The sequence below is a fragment of the Punica granatum genome, chromosome 1 (genome assembly GCF_007655135.1).
Source record: "Punica granatum isolate Tunisia-2019 chromosome 1, ASM765513v2, whole genome shotgun sequence".
Taxonomy (NCBI): domain Eukaryota; kingdom Viridiplantae; phylum Streptophyta; class Magnoliopsida; order Myrtales; family Lythraceae; genus Punica; species Punica granatum.
The window spans coordinates 5500875-5523785 of NC_045127.1; the positions used below are offsets into that span (position 1 = coordinate 5500875).

The 22911-nt window shown below is 42.6% G+C and overlaps 4 protein-coding genes across 6 annotated transcripts; 1 reads left to right on the forward strand and 3 right to left on the reverse strand.

The window, feature by feature from the left end:
- The first annotated feature begins 7 nt into the window (after positions 1 to 7).
- Positions 8 to 10933, forward strand: LOC116213608 (tetratricopeptide repeat protein SKI3). Its single transcript, XM_031548627.1, has 21 exons — positions 8 to 275; positions 372 to 593; positions 973 to 1095; positions 1378 to 1461; positions 1586 to 1636; positions 2658 to 2750; positions 3503 to 3643; positions 3737 to 3817; positions 4329 to 4576; positions 4657 to 4828; positions 5079 to 5191; positions 5314 to 5371; positions 5722 to 5787; positions 5925 to 6137; positions 6244 to 6295; positions 7198 to 7571; positions 7870 to 7964; positions 8655 to 8897; positions 9300 to 9943; positions 10113 to 10316; positions 10481 to 10933. Exons 1-21 carry the CDS (start codon positions 183 to 185, stop codon positions 10678 to 10680), a joined length of 3570 nt encoding a protein of 1189 aa, XP_031404487.1. The 5' UTR covers positions 8 to 182; the 3' UTR covers positions 10681 to 10933.
- Positions 10934 to 11036: 103 nt separating this feature from the next.
- LOC116213626 (protein LYK5) lies at positions 11037 to 13616 on the reverse strand. Its single transcript, XM_031548647.1, has one exon. The coding sequence runs from the start codon at positions 13256 to 13258 to the stop codon at positions 11291 to 11293; it is 1968 nt and encodes a 655-aa protein (XP_031404507.1). The 5' UTR covers positions 13259 to 13616; the 3' UTR covers positions 11037 to 11290.
- Positions 13617 to 13823: 207 nt separating this feature from the next.
- Positions 13824 to 17268, reverse strand: LOC116213617 (wall-associated receptor kinase 3-like). Its single transcript, XM_031548636.1, has 3 exons — positions 15468 to 17268; positions 15104 to 15277; positions 13824 to 15008 (listed from the first exon to the last, which is right to left on the reverse strand). The coding sequence occupies exons 1-3, from the start codon at positions 16351 to 16353 to the stop codon at positions 13948 to 13950; spliced, it is 2121 nt and encodes a 706-aa protein (XP_031404496.1). The 5' UTR covers positions 16354 to 17268; the 3' UTR covers positions 13824 to 13947.
- Positions 17269 to 17382: 114 nt separating this feature from the next.
- Positions 17383 to 22274, reverse strand: LOC116213635. Of its 3 annotated transcripts, none has more exons than XR_004158121.1 (10): positions 21906 to 22274; positions 20801 to 21028; positions 20399 to 20520; positions 20125 to 20185; positions 19721 to 19861; positions 19260 to 19367; positions 18923 to 19151; positions 18575 to 18823; positions 17727 to 17887; positions 17383 to 17644 (listed from the first exon to the last, which is right to left on the reverse strand). XR_004158121.1 is itself a non-coding variant. In XM_031548662.1 (9 exons), exons 1-9 carry the CDS (start codon positions 22257 to 22259, stop codon positions 17805 to 17807), a joined length of 1575 nt encoding a protein of 524 aa, XP_031404522.1. In that variant the 5' UTR covers positions 22260 to 22274; the 3' UTR covers positions 17439 to 17804. The 3 variants fall into 3 exon arrangements, 1 of the variants encoding a protein (XP_031404522.1); XR_004158122.1 differs by having other exon boundaries at positions 17439 to 17644; positions 17727 to 17851; XM_031548662.1 differs by having other exon boundaries at positions 17439 to 17887.
- Between the last annotated feature and the right edge of the window lie 637 nt (positions 22275 to 22911).

The window sequence follows — 22911 nt, forward strand, 5'->3', positions numbered from 1 at the left end:
TTGCTGGGAGGGACCGCCGGTTTGCTTGACGAAGAGGAAAGGCCGCCATTGACGCCATTCACTCATCGGAAGTGAGCAGCAGCTCAGCTCTTTCTGTGCGTTCTCTTCTCAGCAGAGGCGCGAAGACGGAGAGAGGGATGTCTAGGGTTTAAGCTCAGCTCCCGGTTCCAACCAACGGACGCATGGAGAAAGAAGAAGAAGCAGCTTCTGCCCTGAAGCAATTGCAGGAGTCCGTCGACGCTCACCCCGACGACCCCAACCTCCACTTCGATCTCGTATTCTCATCCTTCCCGCACCCATATCTCTCGTTTTGGATTATACCCGGTTTCTGGTTTTAAACTTGGCGGCTTTTGGCGGACGTTGCGTGACAGGGCGTTCACCTGTGGGAGAAGGGAGGCGGGAGCAGCGAGGACGCCGCAGCCGCGAAGGACCGAGCTGCCGAGCATTTTGTGATTTCTGCTAAGCTGAACCCCCAAAATGCGGCAGCTTTCAGGTACTTGGGACACTATTACGGTGAAGACCGGGATGCCCAAAGAGCTATCAAGTGTTACCAGAGAGCTGTCACTCTTAATGCAGATGACCGTGAAGCTGGGGTAATCGCATTCTGAGCTTGCTGGTGGCATTCGTGGATCATTTTCTTGTTTAATTTGCCGTAACAGTGTTTAAATTTGGGGCATCCTTTCTATCTTGATGCTGGCTAGCTCTGTTGGAGTGATCGCATTCGTCTGCTGCGTTTTTACATAGGGGGTCGGTTTGATTCTAGGTAGTGAAGATTCGGAGTCTTGTCTTTGAGTTGATTTTGTTCCTTCTGGATATTGCATCTGTTTTCCATATGGCCATTGCCATTCTTTTGAGACGAGTTAGCCATGCTTTGTTAATAAATTCTATAATCATATCCGCTAGTTCGAGTTGCACTCGAGGTTGTTCTATCAAATCCTGTCTCATGTTATATTTGGACTATGTTGTAATCAGGAAGCAGCGTGCAATTTGTTGGACCGAGAAGGGAAGGAGAGTTTGGAAGTGGCAGTATGCAGGGAAGCTTCAGATAAGTCACCCAGGGCTTTCTGGGCTTTCCGGAGATTAGGTTACCTGCAGGTTAATTCCCTGTACTTTTAGCTTTCTAAGTGTTTTAATTCTTAAAATTATTACTTTTCTGTAATCCCAAATTACATGGTCGGACTGGATATTTTGATCACTGGAATTTGCATCAGATGGTATACTTTATTTAAGCTGCTCGATTTTTCCATTAATTTAGAAAAACACCGCATTAGTTTAGATTAATGAAGTATGTTGTCCTTCAATTTGAACTGTCTATATATGCCCTAGGATATTGTGATCAACATCAATGTGCTTTTTTTCTTTTTTCCCCATGTGAAGGTCCATAAAAAGAAATGGTCAGAAGCTGTCCCAAGTCTTCAGAGTGCCATTCGGGGCTATCCATCCTGCACTGATTTATGGGAAGTATGTCTGGTCCATTCATGCTCTCGTATGATGTTATTGAATTTGCTTTCAGTAATCTCCATAATATATTAGTTTTTTTCATAGTTCATTGCAGTCACTATATTTGCTTTGGATTTTAATGCAGGCGCTAGGTCTTGCTTACCAGCGGCTGGGCATGTATACTGCTGCTATTAAGGTGCTACTGCTTTTATCATTCTAAGTCCTTTCAGCATGCTCTTCTCTAGAGAGGTGAAAGGTTCTTTTATTAGTTATGCTTTTTAGAGGTGAAAAAGGTTCTTCTATTTGTATGCTACTTTCTCTTACATATAACTTTTTCAGCCAATCTATTGTGGTTTTTTACTCTATGGCAATCTAGTTCTGGATTATCTAATGGGGAAGTATTTATATTTTCATTGGGATGGGTGTTTTCACTTTTATCAATTGGAATTTGGGTGACTGAAATAGCAGGGACACAGACCTGCAGTTCCAAGAACTTTCATGTGGAGTTCCTGAGCCTAACCAGGCTGCCTTGGTTCTTGAAGAGTTGATGCTCATTATATTCCATTTAAATGCTTTAAAATCATAAATAATTGTATTGCAAAGGCTATGGTTTGTGGAAAATTCAGGATCAGTCCAGTTAGAAACTCAATGCAAACTATATGAAATTTGATGTTATCGGCCAAAGCAAATTAGTAACAGGCTTGGCCTTGTAGAGGATGCTTGGACCCGGTCACTTTTATCTTCTGGAAGCTTTAGGTCAACTGCTATATGGGTTTATATAGCAGCACTATCTTGAGTCATTGACTGCACTTTTAGTTAGAGTCCAAAGTGTGGCTGGCCTAAGAGACTATTGAGTACCTGCACTCCGTGCTTTATGCTTAGAATTAGCAATGCAAATTTTGTGGGGCTTAGTGCAGACTGTTAAGTCTTGGAGAGATTCCAAGCATTCTGTCGTGCTCAATGCTTTTAAGCTTTCCTCTACTTGTTAGAGGCCGAACCTTGGGTTTCAGTTAGGCATCTGGAGAATGATTGGGTGGCTATACTTTATTTGAATGAGATTTGGTGGATGAACGCAAAGTTAACATAATGCCTGTGTATTCAACTACTCATTGCAGTGGATTTATGCACCTCTATTACCTTTAAGTTTTCTTATGTTTTGATATCTTTATTTAAATAAAAGAAGAAGGAAATTGACCTTAGTTTGCGACTCTTGACAGTCGTATGGGAGAGCAATTGAATTGGACAGCGCTAGAATTTTTGCTCGGGTGGAAAGTGGAAACATTTTTATGATGCTTGGTTCCTTTAGAAAGGTAATTCCCATGCATATTATATCTCATGGTGCCGCTCTTCTTTGGAGTTCTTTTAAATATCAAATTTGGACTAGTTGTTTGTTCAATGCATTGAGATAATTTTCATTTTGAAAATATTCATTTTTGAATGTGAATTTTCTTATATTAGGAAGGATGTCCTTTATATTGGACCGTAATTCTTGATTTTACTGGCTACTCATGCTGAAACCGATTGTCCAGCTAAGTAAGCTTAGAACTGTGCTAGAATTATCTCCGAAGAGAGGATTAGTTCTACTTTATTAGCTGCAGAGCATTTGAATCTAATTACCTATTGTTAGTACGGAAGCAGCACGTAAAGCATTTGCGATTTTGTTGATCATCAGATGACAGGAAGTGGCAACTCAAAGAATATGAAATTCATTTAAGTCACAAAATCTGTTTATAATATGCACAGGCTAACATTGCATGCTGATACTCTGGGATTTGAGGCATCTATCATAGGCAGTTTCATGATTGTAACTTTATTCCTGATTACGTGAAAAGAGTGGTGTTAAATTATTTTAGATATGATGGCGACTAATCTCCTAAACAGAGAATTGTGGCTGTGGGCGTCTTCCGTAGATAAACTTCTAAAACATAAGCATTATTGAAATTTCACTTCTCAGTTATACATTTGTGAGATGCTTTATGATAAAAGAGACCACGAAATTGACTTTTGATTAGATGACCTATAGAGAACAATTTGTTTCATCTGTCTAGTGTTTTATGATCAGGGAATTGAACAATTCGAGAAGGCGCTTGAGATCTCACCTCAAAATTTGTCTGCAAATTATGGACTTGCATCTGCGCTGTTTGGCCTTTCTAGGGAATGTATCAATACTGGGGCATTTAGATGGGGAGCCTCATTATTAGAGGTTGTGCTTTCTGAACCTTTTCCTCTTTAAAATTAACTTCCTCCTTTTTCCAACGTTATATACATGGAGTGTTTATCTGCTGATTATTTGCAGGATGCATCTAAAGTCATGCGATTGTGCACTCAACTTGCTGGAAATCAATCATCCGTGTGGAAGCTGGATGCTGATATTCAGGTAGTCTTTCGTATTATATCAATCAATGATTCTTTAGCCTTGTCTCTGGAATTGTTTGTGGAATAATTGCAAGATAGTGTTACGCGACATCTATCCTCTATTATTGTTGATTAAGAAAATTTATTTTTATACTTGAGCAGTCATTATGTACAAAAGTGAAGTGCAAATTAGGAGACAACCTCTACTACACAATATGAGTTAAGTAGAAAAAGGAAGCTTAGGTTTATCAGCTTTTAAGCAAACAGCCATGCAAGAATTTTTGGGCTTTTGGTTTGAATTGCTATATTGTAAATCGAAATAAACAATATCAATCCAATCAATCAAAACTTTGTATTCTTAACATTTGGATTTTTTTTTTCACTCATTCATCGGAACTATTTTGGTGATAATTTGAATCTGATTGATAATCATTTAAATGCCTTGTTACTGACATCTACTTCTAGAGTATGTGTACGTGTATACTCATTGCCAAGGATTTGCACTGATTTGAGCTCTGCTTCATCGTTATTAGATTTTATATTCAAAATGCTTCCCATGGATGGTTGAAGAGCAGGCTTTGCAACTAGATGCAGGTGCCTTTAACAAGTCTATCCTTTCATGGAATGAGACTTGCTGTTCAGCTGCAAGATCGGCTAGAATTTCTTATCAGAAAGCACTGCATGTGGCACCTTGGTGTGCTAATATCTACATGGACATTGCAATAAGTTCTGATCTCATTTCCTCACTAAACGGCGCTTCTTGCAATGAGATAAATTCTTGGTATGATATTCGTCTATGATGCAGTGATCAGTAATTCTCTTATAATCACGAATTTATTGTTTAACTTTATTCATTACCAGGCAGTTACCTGAAAAGATGGCTTTGGGTGCTTTGTTACTTGAGTGTGAAAATTACGAGTCGTGGGTGGCACTGGGATGCCTATCTGATCATGACGCATTGAAACAGCATTCCTTGATCAGGGCATTGCAACTAGATGCATCCCTTGCAGGCGCTTGGGCACACCTTGGGAAGGTACATCCTATTTTGTTTCTTTGTTGTTGTCGTTGTTTTTTTCTTTTCAGAGTTCTAGAGGTATTGATAGGATTGATGGAGTAATCCTTTTACTTAGCACATAATTTAATTTACCAAAGAAGAAAGGAGGTGAAGTTCCTATCTTAGGACCACACGCATGGCACCTAAAATATCAAGCACCTTTACCTTTTGATTTCTGTGGTCTGTCGTTTTATATATTTTTAAGTGTTTTTCCCCCTTTTTGATACAGCTCTATAGAAGATTCAACAAGCAATTGGCAAGACAAGCATTTGACAGTGCTAGAAGCATAGATCCTTCTCTTGCTTTACCATGGGCCGGCATGTCAGCTGATTCTCATACAGGGTAGTAATTTATGAACTTAATTGATTCATTGTGTTTTAGCTTACCTGGAAGCTTTTCTCAGTTTCTATATGAAACTTCTTTAAAAAAAAGTGTCTACATGAAACATTTGTATCATTCTTCAGCGAGGTTGTCCCAGATGAGGCTTTTGAGAGCTGTTTGCGTGCTGTCCAGATACTTCCTGTAAGTCTTCCACCGTGGTTACCCTTTCTATGTTTGGCAGTTATTCTAATAATCTCCGAGAAGTTCTATATCAGATCATGCTATGAGATTCTCTGATTTGGAATAGTTAAACGTGCGTGTCTTGAGTGATCTGTGTCTATGTTATCCTTCTGTGATCTGATAGTGATTCTTAAGTGAAGGTTGTTGGGATGCGTCTCTGAGGAGAGTCCTCTCTCTTCATGCTCCTCCTCCCCTCATATGCAAAATATGCTCTCTTGCTTTTCTCTATGCTCAGAACTTGCTGGCTACATGATCCTTGGTTTATATTCGGTTCCTGCTTGCCGCACTACTCAAACTTGTTCTTTATGCAGCTTGCAGAGTTCCAAATTGGTCTGACAAAGCTTGCTCTTCTTTCAGGATATTCAGCATCTTCACAGGTTTGTCCTTATTGAAGTAGTTGCAAAATTACCTTGTCCACAAATAAGCATGCATTTTTTTCTTCATTTCCCTGAAAGATGTGAATTAATTAGAGCTTTTTGTATGAACTTCTGCTACTGTTTCTGATACCTCACAGGTATTTGGAGCCATCTGCCAAGCTGTCCAGCGGGCCCCCAATTACCCTGAATCCCATAATCTGAAGGGGCTGATATTTGAGGCAAGGCGTGATTATCAGTCAGCTGTGGCCTCTTATAGAGCAGCACGCCATGCGATCAGCAGATTATCTGGCACTTGTCCGGAATCTTGTATGAGAGATGTAACTGTTAATTTGGCAAGATCACTCAGCAAGGTAAGCACAGTACAATTGACGTGATATTAATTCCTCTCTGCATGGTACATTCCTTATAAAACACTCTCTACTTTCTTTAGAAGCAAATTTGTTTCCTTCTTTTCAGTTGGGGAATGCTCTAGATGCTGTGAGAGAATGTGATGATTTGACAAAGGAAGGTATCTATCATATGTTACTGTTTAAAATATTATATATATATGTGTGTGCCTTCCAGCATAACCAATTTAAGAATTTCCTCCCAACTCTCTCTCCATCCATCTGGTTGCTCTTGTTACTCCGGTCCATCATCAACAGAACTTGCAGTGCTGAATTTTCTGACCACCCCCTGTAGGCGTCCTTGGTCACAGGACATGCAAAGAATAAATGGTCCCTTGATTCAGCTTCAACTCTGCAAAACTCACATAGAACTGAGCCTGAAGATATCCCCAAGCAAGCGTTCTAGACTTGGTTGTGAACCAATCCAAAATGGCTAGCCGTTCTACAAATGAAACTATAGAATATGACCTGAAAACCAAAGAAGGTCTATGCTACCTTTAGTTTCCTTGGTCTTTGATCATGCAAGACTTCAGAAGTAATGAACCTTTACCTGGAATATCATAGAGCAAGATCCATGCTAGCAAGCTGAAATGATGATAAGCTAAGTTCTGAACTGCTGCAGCTTGAATATCCGAGCTTCTAGGGCAGCTGCATGTTCCATATTTAAACACAGAAGTCACTTTTCCAGCGATTGCAGTAGAAAGGAAGCATTGCAAACCTTTGTATAATAATTCGGAAGAGGTCCAGCTGAAGTCCAATTGCCAATCCAGAAATAGATAAGACTTGCCATCCCCTAGTTTCCAGCTAACAAAAAATACCTAGCAATGTCTTGGAGCTTCATGATTTTTCTCTGGTTCCAAGAGCAGTTTCTTTGTAATTTCAAAGTCCATATGCTCCTTCCTATAATCTGATATATATTCTTGATCTTCCTTTATTTTTGATAATTCTGATTTTCATATATATATATATATATATATATATATATTTCATTTTGCTAATATATTCTTTTCACTTCTCATCTTAGGGCCGCTTGATGAGGAAGGATTGCATATATATGCCTATTCTCTATGGCAACTTGGCAATAACGAGCTGGCTCTTTCTACGGCCAGAAATCTCGCAGCCAAAATTCCTAGCATGGAAAAGTCGGCCATGGCAGCCTCTGTTAGTTTTATATGCAGACTGCTGTATTATATATCTGGACTCGATTCAGCAATTAACAGCATTCTAAAGATGCCAAAGAATCTGTTTGAGAGTGCAAATATCAGCTTTATCTTGTCTGCAGTCAATGTTTTTGATGAAAATGGTCGGTTGAACCAGATCATTTCTGGGAGCCGACGATTTCTTACATCTCATGCAGACATATCAGAAATGCATTTTTTGATTGCGCTAAGTAAGCTGGTAAGTTTCGCTTTAAGTTGTATGAACTTTCTATAAACACACTAAGGCTCTGTTGGTTGCCAAGAAATTGCTCCAGCTGAAAAACTTTCTTGTGAAAACAATCTTTTAGTAGAAATGTAGCTCAATATATATTTCTGGCTGTAGTTTTTAGTTTTTTTTAATGATTTCCTTTTTCCCACTGAAAACTGAAAAATGAAGAGTCATTATTTCCGGAGAAAAAAGGTTGGTTTAAATTTGTTTCTTTTTGCATGGCATGTGAATAATCAGAGTGGTTTCTTTTTTACTTGGTGGGATACAGATCAAGAATAGTTCCGAGTTTGGCCTTGGATATCAAACTGGAATTCATCATCTTCGGAAAGCTCTTCACATGTTTCCTAATAGTAATTTACTAAGGTACATGCATGTATTTGTTGTCTAGTTTATGAATCTATATTATGATGACTTGCCCATGAATTGTTTATAGATTCATAATGAAAGTTTCTCTGATTATTATTTACAAAGAGAACAAAATTTTGGTTCATTCAAAATATTGTTGGGAAATTGAAGTGGCTGTGGCATCTCGTGTACATAACTTTCCTTGTAAGGGATGGGTCTCTTGAGGTGACAGGTCTATGTCATTTGTCCATGAATATTTGTAGATATATGAACATCCAATCAACCAAAGCAGTGGTAATAAATTGGCATTGGGAAGGGATTATATCATGTTGAAGCTCAATGATGTCAGACTGGCTTGTACTATAGGTCCTCGGTTCCTTTTCTGTTTGTTTCCTCTCTCTCTCTCTTGTCCCGGTTGGTTGTCTATCCACTCTTCTTCAGCATACGTAAATCCATTAAGCTGAAATGACTCGTATGCTTATGATGCTCTTTAAAGCTTTTGTGATAAATGGTTCTTGGACATTACATGCTGAGCCATCTTCATATATCTGTGCTCCTTTGCTATGCTGTATCAGAATTTCATTAGTCTTCCATCTAAACCATGATCTGTAGCTAACTAATATAGAAAGACCTCTTTATGAATAGCCTATTTGTATATTCAATTTCTATCAATTCTAATTATCATTCTGGTGAACTTTGTGAAAGCAGGCAGTCCCTTGGTTATCTTTTGCTGCTGAGCAAGAGATGGACTGATTCTCATGTAGCAACTCGGTGCAGCATCTTAAGCTCCTCTGGTTTTTCCCGTGAAGGAGGCCCCAGATCTGCATATGAGATCCTTGGCGCTGGAGCAGTTGCTTGTTATGCTGTCGGGAATAGCGGTCCCAAATTTTCCTTCCCAACTTGCCCATGCCAGTCCTTGAACCAACCTCAAGCTGTTCAACAGCTGCAAAGGTACTATGTCTTTACACCAATCACTTCTGAACCACTTGATTCATTAATTAGATTCCAATCTACTGCACGGTTTTGAATGATTTGTTTCATTATTGGTTCTTTAGATGTCACGGACTATCCCTCTTCCTCCTTCACCCCCCTATTTGCCTACTGACTCTTCTGAGTAAGCAATCTACCCAAGTTCATCTAGTGGTCCTTAGTGAAGCTTTGATTTTAGCCATTTGGTTATAACGTAATAGGTTTCCTTTATGTATGAGGATTATACATGCACTTTATCTTTCATATTTATGAGGGAAATTGCCGGTTTTTGTGATTTTGTGTATTTGATGTGGTAAACCGATTGCTCTTCCCGGACTATGTGAACTTTCTTTTACTTCAAGTGTGTGCTTTAACTCATTGCAGATGGTTACATCAAGAGCCATGGAATCCTAATGCTCGGTATCTGCTAATACTAAACCTCTTACAAAGAGCACGAGAAGAGAAATTTCCTCCACAACTGTGCGGTGCGATTGGTAGGCTAATTCATGTGGCTCTGTCAATTAAGTCATATCCGATGGAAGAAACATCCTTTCAGCATCAACGGTTCCAGCTTCTACTATGTGCTTCTGAGATGAGCTTTCAGGAAGGGAACCAAGTTAAATGCATCAACCACGCGAGGGAAGCATCAGAACTGCTGCTTCCTCACAGCTATCTCTTCTTTGCACATTTGTTATTATGTCGTGCGTATGCTGTGGAAGGTGACTCGGAGAACGTTCAAAGAGAATTTCTGCAATGCTTGAAGTTCGGAACAGATTTTCATATTGGTTGGATCAGTCTGAAATTGATGCAACTTCTTTACAATGTGGAAAACGATTCGAATATCTTGGACTCCAGTTTGGATGATTGCTTGAAAAAGAGGGAGAGCTCACGAGATATGTGTGCCGCAGTCTTCAATTTGATAGAGGGTTTAGTCGCTTTGCATAACAAGGATTTCGCATCTGCAGAAGAATTTCTAGCACAAGCTTGCTCTTTGATGGGTTCTGATAGTTGCAGCTTGCTCTGTCACGGTATTTCTCTATTAACACCACCCTATTGATGTTCCTTTGAATATGTCTGAAACATAATCTTCAAAACAGGCCTTTGTCTATATACTCATCCTGCTTTCCCTCCAAATTGATTGTTCATCTCTCTCTGTGGTCCTTCACTGTTCACCGAGTAAACATTCCTTTGGTCCAGGTGTTGCCTGTATGCAGCTAGCAAAGTGGGGTTATGGCGCACAGTTTCTATCGGATGCAATAAGAAGCCTCCAGAAAGTGCGTGAGACGGCTATAATTCCCTTGCCAATTGTTTCGACATTGCTAGCCCAAGCAGAAGGAAGCTTGGGTTCTCGAGACAAATGGGAGCAGAACCTTCGCCTTGAATGGTATACTTGGTCGCCAGGTTTGTATTGTTCCATGGGGATTAATGACTCAAATTCACATATTTTTTATGCTTCTTGCTTGATACTTGTCAGAATGAAACGTTCATTTCCAAGTCTTTTTTTGTTTTCCCAACTTTATAAAGTTTTGGTTCTTCCCATGATACATCGTTGCATATTTTTGCAGAAATGAGGCCCGCAGAGCTGTATTTTCAGATGCATTTGCTTTCAGAGCATTCCAACGCCGAGAAGACGTGCCCAGTTGTCAGGTGCCAAAGCCCTCTAAAATGGGTCTCCCGAGCAATCCACGTGGACCCGTCTTCTTCACGATACTGGAAGATCTTGCAGAAGCACGCAAGACCAACTGCTCTCGAGCAGTGTACTTAGTTCCACAACACGAGTTGGACCTATATTCTCAGGTATCTGTCCGCAGCATGCGTTGAGCAAGTTGTTCATAGGGTCCTATGCGTTGAGCAAGTTGTTCATAGGTCCTATTAATTGTTGTTCCCCAGTTTATGTATATCAGCTTCATTTTCTTACTTCGCTATGATTTTCATCAATTGTAAAGAGAAATGCAACTACTAACGATTCAATTCTATGATGTAACATTGGCAACTGCTGATTGCAGTTATTTGCCCGATCTTGACTTGTCCCTTTCACAACAGCGGGGTCGAGAAATAAACTGCTGCTCGGGATGGTCTGTGAACACAATGCAAGAATAGAATAAGCACGTCCATACATCATCTCGACAGTTGAAAATCTCTTTTCTAACATCTCATCGCAGAATACATGCTATCAATCGAACCAATTCCCTTTTTCTCTTACAGAGACGAACAATACCCGAACTTGATCTGTCTACGCTATCACGGGCTTTGCTTGGGACATGCCGGAAAGGGAAGTTACTTACACTTGATGCATAATGTAAATCACGGTATATCACAAATGCAGAAGATAAGAATTGATTTGTAAGGGCTTCTATGGCGAGCTCGTTAATGATCTACCTGCCATGGCTCATTGACCGGGATTTATTGAGCTCATCGGACGGGTCCCAGTCCAGCGACGATGATAAAATCTTGGAGAGAATCATCAGAACTTCCGGCATTACTGGGCGAGAGTTCAGATCATATGCCACACACTTCCTGGCGAGCTCAACCATTGAAAATGCCAAATCCAATGGGTACTCGTCCCTAAGGGACGGATCGATGAACTCCCTAAGTTTATCTCTCACGTTGTCGCCTTCTACTACGCGGTTTATCGCCGAAGAAAGTAGCTCCTCCCTATCCTTGTTCTTCCCAACAGCTTCCCTTCCAGATAGAAGCTCCAGCATTACGACCCCGAACGCAAAAACATCAAGCTTCGGCGTGATCACGCCGTTCTCGATGTACTCAGGGGACATGTAGCCCTGTGTTCCCACGACATGTCGGGTCAGTTGGAGCCCACCGTTCTCGCTCTCCACCGATCTTGCAAGCCCGAAATTAGAGACTTTTGCTCGAAAGTTCCCATCCAAGAGAACGTTGCTGCTCTTCAGGTTCTTATGGATGTAGGGCGGGTTTGCATAGTTGTGCAGGTAGTTTATCGCATCGGCTATGTTGTAAGCAATCTGAATCCTCTGTTTCCACGACAGAGTCGATAGAAGATCCTTGCCGGAGTGAAGCCAATCACTGAGAGATCCGTTCTCCGCATACTCGTACACGAGATATGAGTTCCCCTCGTGGAGGCAGAACCCGGAGAGCCGGATTATGTTTGAGTGGTTGATCAGTTTCAGAATTTTGATCTCACTCGATACGTCCCCTTTCACGACCTTCACAGCCGCATCGTCGCCCTTGAACTTTCCTCGGTAGACCGAGCCCCTGATCTTGTTTTCTTCGGCGAACGACTCGGTGGCCTTCTGCAAGTCCTCGTACCTGTAAATGGTCAGAGAGTCGATAGCTCCTCGAATGCCCGAGACCGACCACGAGGAGCTGTCCGTCGGCAGGGCCGAGTAGTCGGTGACTGACTCGGAGGCCTTCTTCGGTGGTGGAGCCGAGGCAGGCGGTGCCTGCTCTTGCTTCCTCCTCCCGTAATATAATGCCCAATAGGCAACCGCACCGAGAATCGCAACCAGGGCGACTCCGATACCAACTCCGACATACAACCATTTCTTGGAGGAGCTCGATCCTCCTCCGGTGGGAGTAGCCGGAGCGGTTCCAGCAGGGGGGGGCGGCGGCGGGGACGTGGTGGGCAGTACAATCTTGGTGGGCTCCTTCGTGAGCGGAACGAGAATCGGCTGGTAAGGGTAGATCACATCATCCTCGTTTAGGTTGTTCGCGCCGAGCACGCTCTGCTCGGTGACCCCGAACAGCTGGGCGATCTTGGAGGGATCGTCCCCCGGGATAACCATAAACGAAAGGAGGTAGAGGACGCCGCTCGAGGACTGGGCGGCGGTTGGGCAGGCGCAACGGAGGGGCACAAGCAGGGACATGCCGGCTTCGAGTTCGGTGGGTTTATAGGGGTTGTGGGCCTCGAGGGCCTGGCAAGTGGAGAGGCCCTGGTAGGTGTCGTTGGCGACGGTGAAGTAGGTCTCTCCCTCGTCCTTGAGGACGTAGGAGGCGTTGTGCTCGTAGAAGGTGCCAGCACAGGAGCAGTTGGCGGGGGCGATGATCGGGGTGCCGGAGGGGATGGACTCGATGTCGGTGAGGTCGTTGAGCGTGGCCATGGCGGCCGTGTCGGTCTTGAGGAGGAAGGCGATGGTGGCAAGGGAGGTGTAGGGAGCGGTGGAGCGGAAGGTTAGGTAGGACTGGCAGGTGGGGGGGTCGCCGGAGGAGGTGTTGCAGGCGTAGCCGGCGGTGATGGGGTCGGTGTTGCTGCAGTTGAGCTGCTTGTTGTTGAGGTAGTCTTGCTGGGCTTGGACTTGGACTAGGCCGAGGAGGACGAGGAAGAAGAAGAAGGTGAGCAGCAGCAGCAGTTGGGTTCTTGAATTGGCCATGGAAGCAAAGAGAGGGGGACAGAAACAGAGACAATAGACAAGGTTGGCTTTTTGAGGTTGTGTGCTTTGGTTGTCCGTTAGTTATGGTTTTGCAGAGGATGTCCCGACCGGAGATTGTTTGCTCATTGGTGAGCTGAGGGAGACGGAAGAGGAAGAGGAAGAAGACGAAGACGCTGACATGGGAAGAGAGAGTTTCCTTAGTCAACGGCCAAAGTTCATAATAATGCAGAGAGTCTGGTCTGATTTCGAAGACTATTCAACGCGTTTATGATTGGCGACTTTCTTGCATTTTTTTGATGAGACCGCTGGTGTGGAGTTATGGTCAATTTATTGGTAGAAATTAATCTCATTCGACAGTGGATTGATCCCGAACACGAGGTGAGGTGCTTCTGGTGAATTTTGGCTGTTGTTCTTGAACACGAGGTGCCAGTTCGAATCGGGTCAACTATAAAGCACCATTAATTTTCTCCATCGGTAGAATTCGAATTCGAAACCCCACACAATTTTCTTAAAAAAAAAAAATGAACGCTGAATAGTTTGGATCAATCAAATTGATATAATACTCTCTCTCTATTTCTTTTTTTTTTTGTGTTAATACGTTTGCGTAGGGGAATTGTAAATATATAATTTCTTAAGCGTGGTGTTAACGGCAAAACTTCAGCGGGTCAGCAGTCGAATTTTTAATATTATCAACTTTCTAACTGCCTGAAGATCCTTTCAAGCTCTGTTGCCACTTCTTTCATGGTGGGCCGTTTTCCTCCTTTCAGCTTGAGGCATCTCTTGGCGAGCTGAGCGAAATCGACTATCTCGTCCCTCCTGCCCTCGTGCCGAACCTGGTCATCCACAATGTCGAACAGCCGGTCCTCCTTCATCGCCGTCACAAAGTTGAGCACCAGGCTCTTTTCCTCCACCTCGGCCTTGGTCTTGGACCCTGCCCTCTCCCCTGTCAGGAGCTCGACTAGCACCACCCCAAAGCTGTACACATCGCTCTTGTCCGTGAGCTGGTTCGACCGGAAATACTGAGGGTCCAGGTACCCAAACGTGCCCTGCAGGGCCGTGGTGAGGTGGGTCTTTTCCATGGGGATTGACCGGGATATCCCGAAGTCAGCAATCTTGGCATTGTAGTTGTGGTCCAGGAGAATGTTGCTAGACTTTATATCCCGGTGGAATATCGGAGTGGAGGCAGCCGAGTGGAGATAGGCAAGCGCTCCTGCAATCTCTGCGGCGACCCTCACACGGACTTCCCATGAGAGGGAAGGCATGCCTCTTTCCCCGTAGTGGATGTGATGGGACAGGGTCCCGTTGCCAATGAACTCATACACGAGAAGAGGAACTTCTGTCTCCAGGCAGCATCCGAGCAGCTTCACTATGTTCCGATGGTTTATCCTCGAGAGGATGACGACCTCGTTGATGAAGTTGGTCACTTGCTTCTCGTGCATCATATGGGACCGCTTGATTGCGACTATCCGACCATCCGACAGCATTCCTTTGTACACAGACCCGAACCCTCCCTTCCCGCACATTCGGCCTTGGTTGAAGTCGTCAGTGGCCCTCTGGAGCTCTTCGAATGCGAACATTTGGGTTTTCACGACTGCATCTTCCTGTGAAGTGATCTGCTGCTCTAGCAATAATCCGCCATTTCGCTTAAAGTACATTTTTCTCATCTTAGCTTCCCTTTTCCTCTTAACCATCGAGGCGCACAAGATGCTCATAGCTGTCGAGCACGTGATACTTACTCCGACTGCAAGACCTGCAACAATTGTAACTACTAGTTCAAGCACGGAACTAATGTTTTTGAGGTTTAACGGGACTAAACTTCCAAGGATGTGGTCATTATTTCGTTACCTAAATAGACAATCTGAGCAGTATTCCGTTTATAATTAGGACTCGGTACGCAACTTCCATTGTAACTGCTGGCGTTTACACCCGAGGGACAAACGCAGTAGTAAGTACCAATGGTGTTGACACAAGTAGCTTCCCCCCGGCACCCGTTTTCCGGATGCAGGCACTCATTTACATCTATCAAAGAAACACCGGGATGAAATTGTCAAGAGAAAATGGAGATAAGTTTCAGACGAACCAGCGCTTTAGAGGAGAAGCAATTATCAGCAATTCCGATGTAAAAGGTACTACTTAGCTCTGCTCTATTAGAACGACAGATAATCAACAGGTCATCCATCCGACAAATCTATTAACGACAAGGACACACCTTCGCAGCCTTCAGGAAGGTAAGGATTCCCATCAAACCCGTCATCACATTGGCAACGGTGCCCATTCTTCGCGGGGTAATCGATGCAGTGGGCGTTTTTCCCACACGATTGACCGGAAGAGGTACTGTTGGCGATTTTACACGTAGTATTCCCTATAACCCAGTGTATGGACATTGGCATTTCGCTGGTACCGTTAGTGGCCGAGAATTTTTTCTCTGCGACAAAAGCTCGACTGCAGGATTGGGAGTCATGAAAATGGCTGTTGTTGACATCGAGATTAAAGATATGGACGTACACAGACTTAAGTCCACTGGGAATGCTCGTCTGGCAACACTGGATCCCTAAGCAAGTCCGATTTAGGATTGACGGCTTTATCCCGTATGGAGTTTCCTCTGGGCAGAGGGAGACGCACCCTTCGGTGTAGATCGTGGTATTGGCTTTCCTTTTGTTGGTCACATAAGCAAAGATCCCGCATCCTTGGGCAGTGAACTGGTTATTGGTTGGGGAGATGATGAAGGGATTGTAAGTGCCGGTGTCGTAGTTTACAGGCTTTATGCTCAACTCCATCCCCAACTCCTTGGGGTGACATGAAGGGAATGTCCAGTCAATGGTGACCCGAACCATGTGAAAGCTTACGCTCAGGACCTTCAGTTGGTAGGATCGCAGGATGGGGACCTCCCCAGAAGGGCTGACTTCGCACACAACCTTGAACCACTTGTCCTTGAAACAGCCCTCTCCGATGCCAAACGGGTACGGAACTGTGACGTTCCCGCATTTTTCAGGGCACTTGGATTTGGCCATGGGATGCCCGAAACTGCTGTAACAGGCAAAACTGAGCATGAAGATTAGGACGAGAACAAACATAATTCTGCTCTTTGACAACATTCAGAATTGATTCGTATCCTTGGGACCCTATAGGACCCAAGTGCAGCTCCTGAGTTCCGAGCACCCATTGAAAGGCTATGTCGGAAAGAGTCTTATGAAACCATTTCGAAGACGAATCTCTCGCGGCTGCCTCTGGTGGAACTTCTTGCTTGTTCTGAAGTGGTGAGAAAATGTTGGTTTCTGTCCAAAACTGATCCAGCTTTCCTGCTCTGAGAATATGACAAGAAGACAAGACAACAACCAACTTTGTAAGTATCAGAGAAGCAAATCTATGAGGCCGGGCATTTCCTTAAAATGATCAGTTGGAAGCTTATGGAGTGACTGTTCAAGTCTCTGCAGCTGCAGCTCGTGACGACTTCGTGATTGACGGTTTGAAAAAGACCGCTGGCAATTTCCAACTCAACCCGAACGAGGCCACATAAAGAAACCCATCCCAGCAGACCACCCCAAGCATGTTTCAAGTCAAAAATTGAGATTGTTCCATCTGATGGTTAAGATGTCAACTAGTTAGTTACTCGACATAAACTGGACTAATTAAAGAGTCGCATGCATATGACACGGCAAGATGAATCCCGCTCTTCTTCCTAACAAAAAACACACTCTTTGGGAACTTCCATGAGACATTAATTAAAGCAACTCCCCCATGTATGCATGAAGACGAAATCTGATGGAGTAATCAAAGAAGGCTAGTCAGTCTGGTGAAACTTGAACAGAACAATGTCACTATGACGAGAACAGAACATATGAATGGATAAACTATTGGACACGCCAACTCAGCAAAGAGATTTCAACCATGCAGTGCCCACATTGGACTGGACTAGCTGGGTTGATGGTTGCACCGGACGCCTATCCTCATGGTCGACCCAGGATTGGCAAAAGTCTGGCAGCAACTGAAACCATAGGGTTCTGTTTGTCTCTCAAGCTGCGGGGAGTAGCTCATAGCAAACTACCAATCTAATATTTTGAGCATGAATTCTTTCCAATAATATCGAGAGCTCGACTCTTTGGAGCAGTCAGCAGACACTTTTATTGTCACAAAATCGAAGCACTGTCGTAATTAATCAATGATCAGAAACGCATTCTCATGGCGAAAGTCCACTGTTAACCGTTTTTGAATATTTTCAACATCCGACAAGAGACTCAAATACAAGGCATATGTGACATATGCGACCGAGTGATATATCAAATACAAGGCTTTAAACTCTCCTACACCTATTGATGCTGCAACTTTTTGTTGTTGAACATCGAAAGCCTACAGCTTCTGACCGCAAAAGCAGCTTCCCTTTGTGCCCTGTTGCATGAACTATCATCAGATGGAACTGAGGCTTCATCATGATATTGCTAACGGAGGCAATTTCAAGAATTACACATACAAGAGTCGAAGATTCATAAAGCGGCGCTGAAGCAGAAGAAGGTCATGGTCGTTGAGATTGTACAGTAACTCCAGTCAGTCAGTCACGCTTGCATTTGGCGAGATGTTTCCAGCAAAATCTCACAACTAGGTGAACAAGTATCAGCACAGCAAGAAAAGATACTGCAGCATCGAGTGATAAACTCACAATGAGAAATTAAATAAGGAAAGGAACAAAGTGAAAGCACAAGCTAAAACTAACATTTTAATTTCGTTTAGCAGTAATCTAAACATGGAATGGGAGTGAGGAACAGGAATCAGATGATTAAGGTAATATCATGCACTTCCACACACACTGGCACAGAGATGGAGTTGTTTATAAGTGGCTCTACAAAGCATAATGTCAACAATTCATTCGACTTCTCCACTATCAAGACAGATCTTTCCGGAAGGAACTAAACGTGAATGAATTAAAGAAAGAAAAATTTATTTACATATAATGACACAACTTTAACTCTTAAAAGAAGCCATTGCACTCATTTTGGGAATTACCCTAGTCTTGTGTCAGAGTTCTTAATTTCGTGGTTGTTTACCTTGAATGCATTGACATGATAGAAACTATTCCACCAAGTATAAGGCATGGATCAGAAATGAGAACATAGATATTGGGAGAGAGAATCGTGCACCGGATCAGCCACACACCTCTATTTATATACTTTACTGAGTTAATTACACAAAGAATAGAAAGTAAAGACTATTTAAGTTTAAGACCCTAATCTATTAACTTCCATATATTTAACAAGAAATATGTACTGGAAAATAAAGAGAGAAGCAATAAGAAAGAACATGCAAGCACTAGAAATGCCGTACCGGTTAAGAAGCAATAAGATAATATAACCAAGCGGTGTCTGACAAGCCATGGGAGATCAACTTCTAAAGTACAATGTCTCTGATATTCTCCAGCTGGAACAGCTGCAGGTTTTGCATTCCCTACTTGCAGTTCTGACAGCAATATATTTACACCTGTCACAGGATGTCCTTCCACATCCCTGACTTCGATTTTCAGTTTCACTGGAGTCCCATTCCAATTTATCTCAATTGCTCCATAGTTCGGTTTTCCTAGGACAAGATTTGTATGATAGAGATTTGACAAATCAAAAGCAGCATCGTGGAACCACTAAAATAAAATTGTGACTGCTAAAGATGATGGGATAATACCATATGTACATGAACTGTATCTACAGTTACTGCCCATGACTCTCATGGTGCTTGGTGTTAAATGTGCAACTCCTCTTATTACAGGACGAAATGCAGGTGGAACAGCCTTCTCCACAGCTTGAGTAAGCCCACTTGAAGTAATGTCGTAAAGCGGGTAATCAGCACCACAATCATACCGAGAGATTTCACCATAATGAACATCTCCACTGATAAAAAACACACCAACTCTCTGCAAAAGATTAGAGGAACTATAGTTCAATCCTAAAGCTGCTCTCTTCTTATGAGATTTCACCTATTTAGTTGAAAGTCCAAGATCAGCCTATTTGAAGTACGTCACCTTGCTCTCTCTTATTAATTTAAAGAGTCGATCCCTCTCCTTTGGAAATCGTCCCCAGCCCTCCATATCAAATAAAGGAGCCATTGTTGCTGTAAGATTTGATATGACCTGAATTATGAAATTGAATTAAACAGGTAATAAGGGACAGCCAGAATACCATAATTGAAATGCACTCAATAAGACCAATTCATTAGATTTAAGATGGACAATGGATGCATGCAGACTTCAACACCAGTGAGGAGTTAATAAAATAATTTCAGATCAATGATTTCATCAAAAAACAAAATGAAGGACCCCATCTAAGGAAAAACGCAAGATACTGGACGCTACGAAGAAGCAAGATGCTTAAGAGTTCAAACTAATCAAAGTAACCCATAAAGTCTTAAAACCAAAACGCACTTTCTATGTGCACCCATCAGGATACCACACAATAGTTCTATGGCAATGGATTTATGTACTACCTGGATAGAAGATACAATCACAGTTATCTCTGTTGCTGGCCCCCTCATCTCTTTCTCTAGCCACGACCACTGTGTAGTTCCTAACATAGTTCCATCACTATGAATAGGATCTCGGTGGTATCTGGTGTCCAGTATAATAACCTGAACATGAAGCGTACAGTTAACGAGTGCATGGATTATTTGTTTTGAGAAAAAGTAATTGGCCTAAATCAAGCTGGCAGAAACGGTTTAAGTATCATGGTACAGCAGAATGAGAACCACAAATTATCCGCTAATACCCATGTATCATTAATTGCGCTGCTAACCATGCTAGCCATAACTTTCCACAATTCAATACCTTCTAGAGAAAAACTATTAAACATCAGGATAAGCGAAACAGGCAGCAGCCTATCCAAAGATACTACCTTGACTTGTTTACCCACAGGACCAAACGTATATGAACCATAAACACCTTCTTGCTTGCGCCTGCAGAATCAAAGGTTTCCCATAAATTTGATACAAAAGCTCAGAATACCATAAACAGTGGAAAGCATAGCCAAGAATCGAGAATATATGCATTTTGAGGAAATATCAAGCAACCAAGAAATTAAATATGCTAACCAGTGCTGCAAGGATTCAAATATACATTGCAAATGGTGAAATGATGATAAGTCAAGGGACAACTGTACAGTTTCTTACCGTGGACTATCCTGAGGTTCATCTAGGAAATCAAGGTGGAGCCTCTGGTTAGTCACTTTAGCACTAAATTCCTTTCCTGCATTATTTAGTCCATAATCATGGTCATCCCATGTGCCAATCACCTAATCACAAAGTAAAATTTGAGATGAAGAAATCTTCGAATAACTTGAAATCTTAAAATTCCACCTAAAGAACATAACTCAGCTCCCTGTCATAAGTTGCCAAAGAACTAAGAGCTTCGATTATTCTTGAAGAGCTTGTTTGGATAGAAGGGAAAGGAAGGAGAGGGGAGGAGGGGAGGGAAAATTGTATAGAATTTTCAAATACTCCCATACAACTTTTCCCTCCCCTCACTTTCCTTTCCCTCGGTTTCCCTCCATCCAAATGGAGGGGAAAAGTTACCTTAGCCTTCTGCCGCAGTCGTGAATAACCGGGATTACTCTTGGCTTTTTTGTAAGAAAGCTCCATTTCCTCCTCAGAGGATGGATAAAATCTCGGAACATTCTTCCAAGGCCCGAATGTCCTCTCCTTACCAAGTAATCTCAAAGGGTGCTTTTTGTCTCCATATATATTGTCACCCATCCAAACGAAAACTTGGGGATCAAAGTTAATGATTGAATCCCATATGGGCTGCAGCCAAAAAGACTTTGTATTAGTCTTGATTGAATCCACCATTCTTTGCTGGAACAAAAAGGCAATCCTACAAAGGCTCGCATGATTTACTAAGTAACCAATCTAGCAGACATCTACGGATTCTATCTAGAAGGGGAAACACAGGAAAAAAGAAATATGAAAGAGAAAGGTGGCTGAAATGAAATCATCGAAAGTTCAACGTCACTTGGGTGTACTCTCTACCTACGAGGAAGAAATTTGCAAGAAACTTTTTTCTACTTTTATTAACTCCCTCCACAATTATTTCTATTGATAATGAATAACAATATAATCACTATTTGCACATTTTTTCTCGTATTTCACAATACTCGGAACAGGTTGAATTGCACTAGACAGATGTTAATACTTCTGCACTACTACCAAAAGAATCTTGATAGAGCTTATCGACTAGCAAATGCTCTAGTTGCATGATCTTGGAAGAAGATAAGTTCCTGAAATCGATCGCTACACTCGGTGTATTAGAACAAACAGATTTTGCATGGTTGTCCCAGAAGCAGATGTGCCGAGACGTGCGTTGGCCTTAATGAGAGATTCTTTCCTGCTAAACGTAACTTCTCCAAGTCGTGGCAAATTGCATCGGCAAGATATCGAGACAGACAGGATGCCATACGACAGAAGCATGGCCCCGACAGAATAAGTCAAAGGGACCAGGGAAAAAGAAAACATGAACAATAGTTGTCACAGACGGACTCAATCTCGAATATTATTCTCCCGAGCTTGAAGAAGGAAAGCAGAGCAATCATAAGTGATGAATAGTAATTTTCCAGCTCAATGAGTAAGCCGACGTCGGACATATGGGTGGGGAGGGAGGAGGAGGGAGAGAGAGAGGAAGAACCTGAGGGGCGCTCTGATTGGCGCATGATCCGAATGCGATTCGGGTCACTAGACCTTCCTCCGCCGCGTGCCCAGCAGAAACACCGGCCGATATCAGTGCGCCCGCAGTCGCCACAGCTGCAGCCAACCAGCACCACCGGAGCCTGACCGACCTAAGATCGCACCTGGCCGTCGCCATAGCCATCGTCGCACCAAACCAACAGAACCGCATCAACTTCATCGCCATCGCCGAGTCATCCCCGAGACCAGTCAGTGACGGAAATGGACTGAACCGAGTTGGAATCATTGTTCCATAGCTGAAGAAGGATGTGGAAAGAACGGCGAAACAGTAATGGGAAGCGCGGTGCTGAGCCATTTTCTGTTAAAAGAACGGCTCCTGCTAGTTGGAGGAGACAATCTCAGGGGGCTATGCTTACATGACGGTGACGTACGGTAGCTGAACCCGACCTTCTGATTGGACACGCGATATCCCCATAGACAAATAAAATAATAAAAAGAACTTGATTTGGGATCAAAGAGAGTATGAATGGTTGGCTGGATAAAAAAGAAATTTCATATTCAATATTCGCCGTGGACATTCAATTAGGACACATAATCACCTATATTCATCCCGAGGTTCATCATGCTCTGCACAGGGCTCTTTTTGGCCAAATGACCCCTATATTAATTTTTTAAGTTTTGAACTCGCGACCCGAAAGACTTTCTTGGCTCTGATATCATTTTGTCACAAAAAGCTAATTATCCGTGTGAGAGTACATAATCACCTATACTCATCCCGAGGCATTTCACCCACAAAAGCTAGCTATCATGGAGAGGGCACATAATTCCTATATTCACTTGCAAAAGTTCATAGTATTTTAAAATAAAAATCATAAACATCTAATAAAAGAGTACAGTTAGTCTCACTGAATATCGAATTTGGAATCCATTGATCACTAGGCGAAATGCATGTCACTGCACTATATCATTTCTCGTACTAACTCTTTTGTGAAAAAAATAAAACTTGA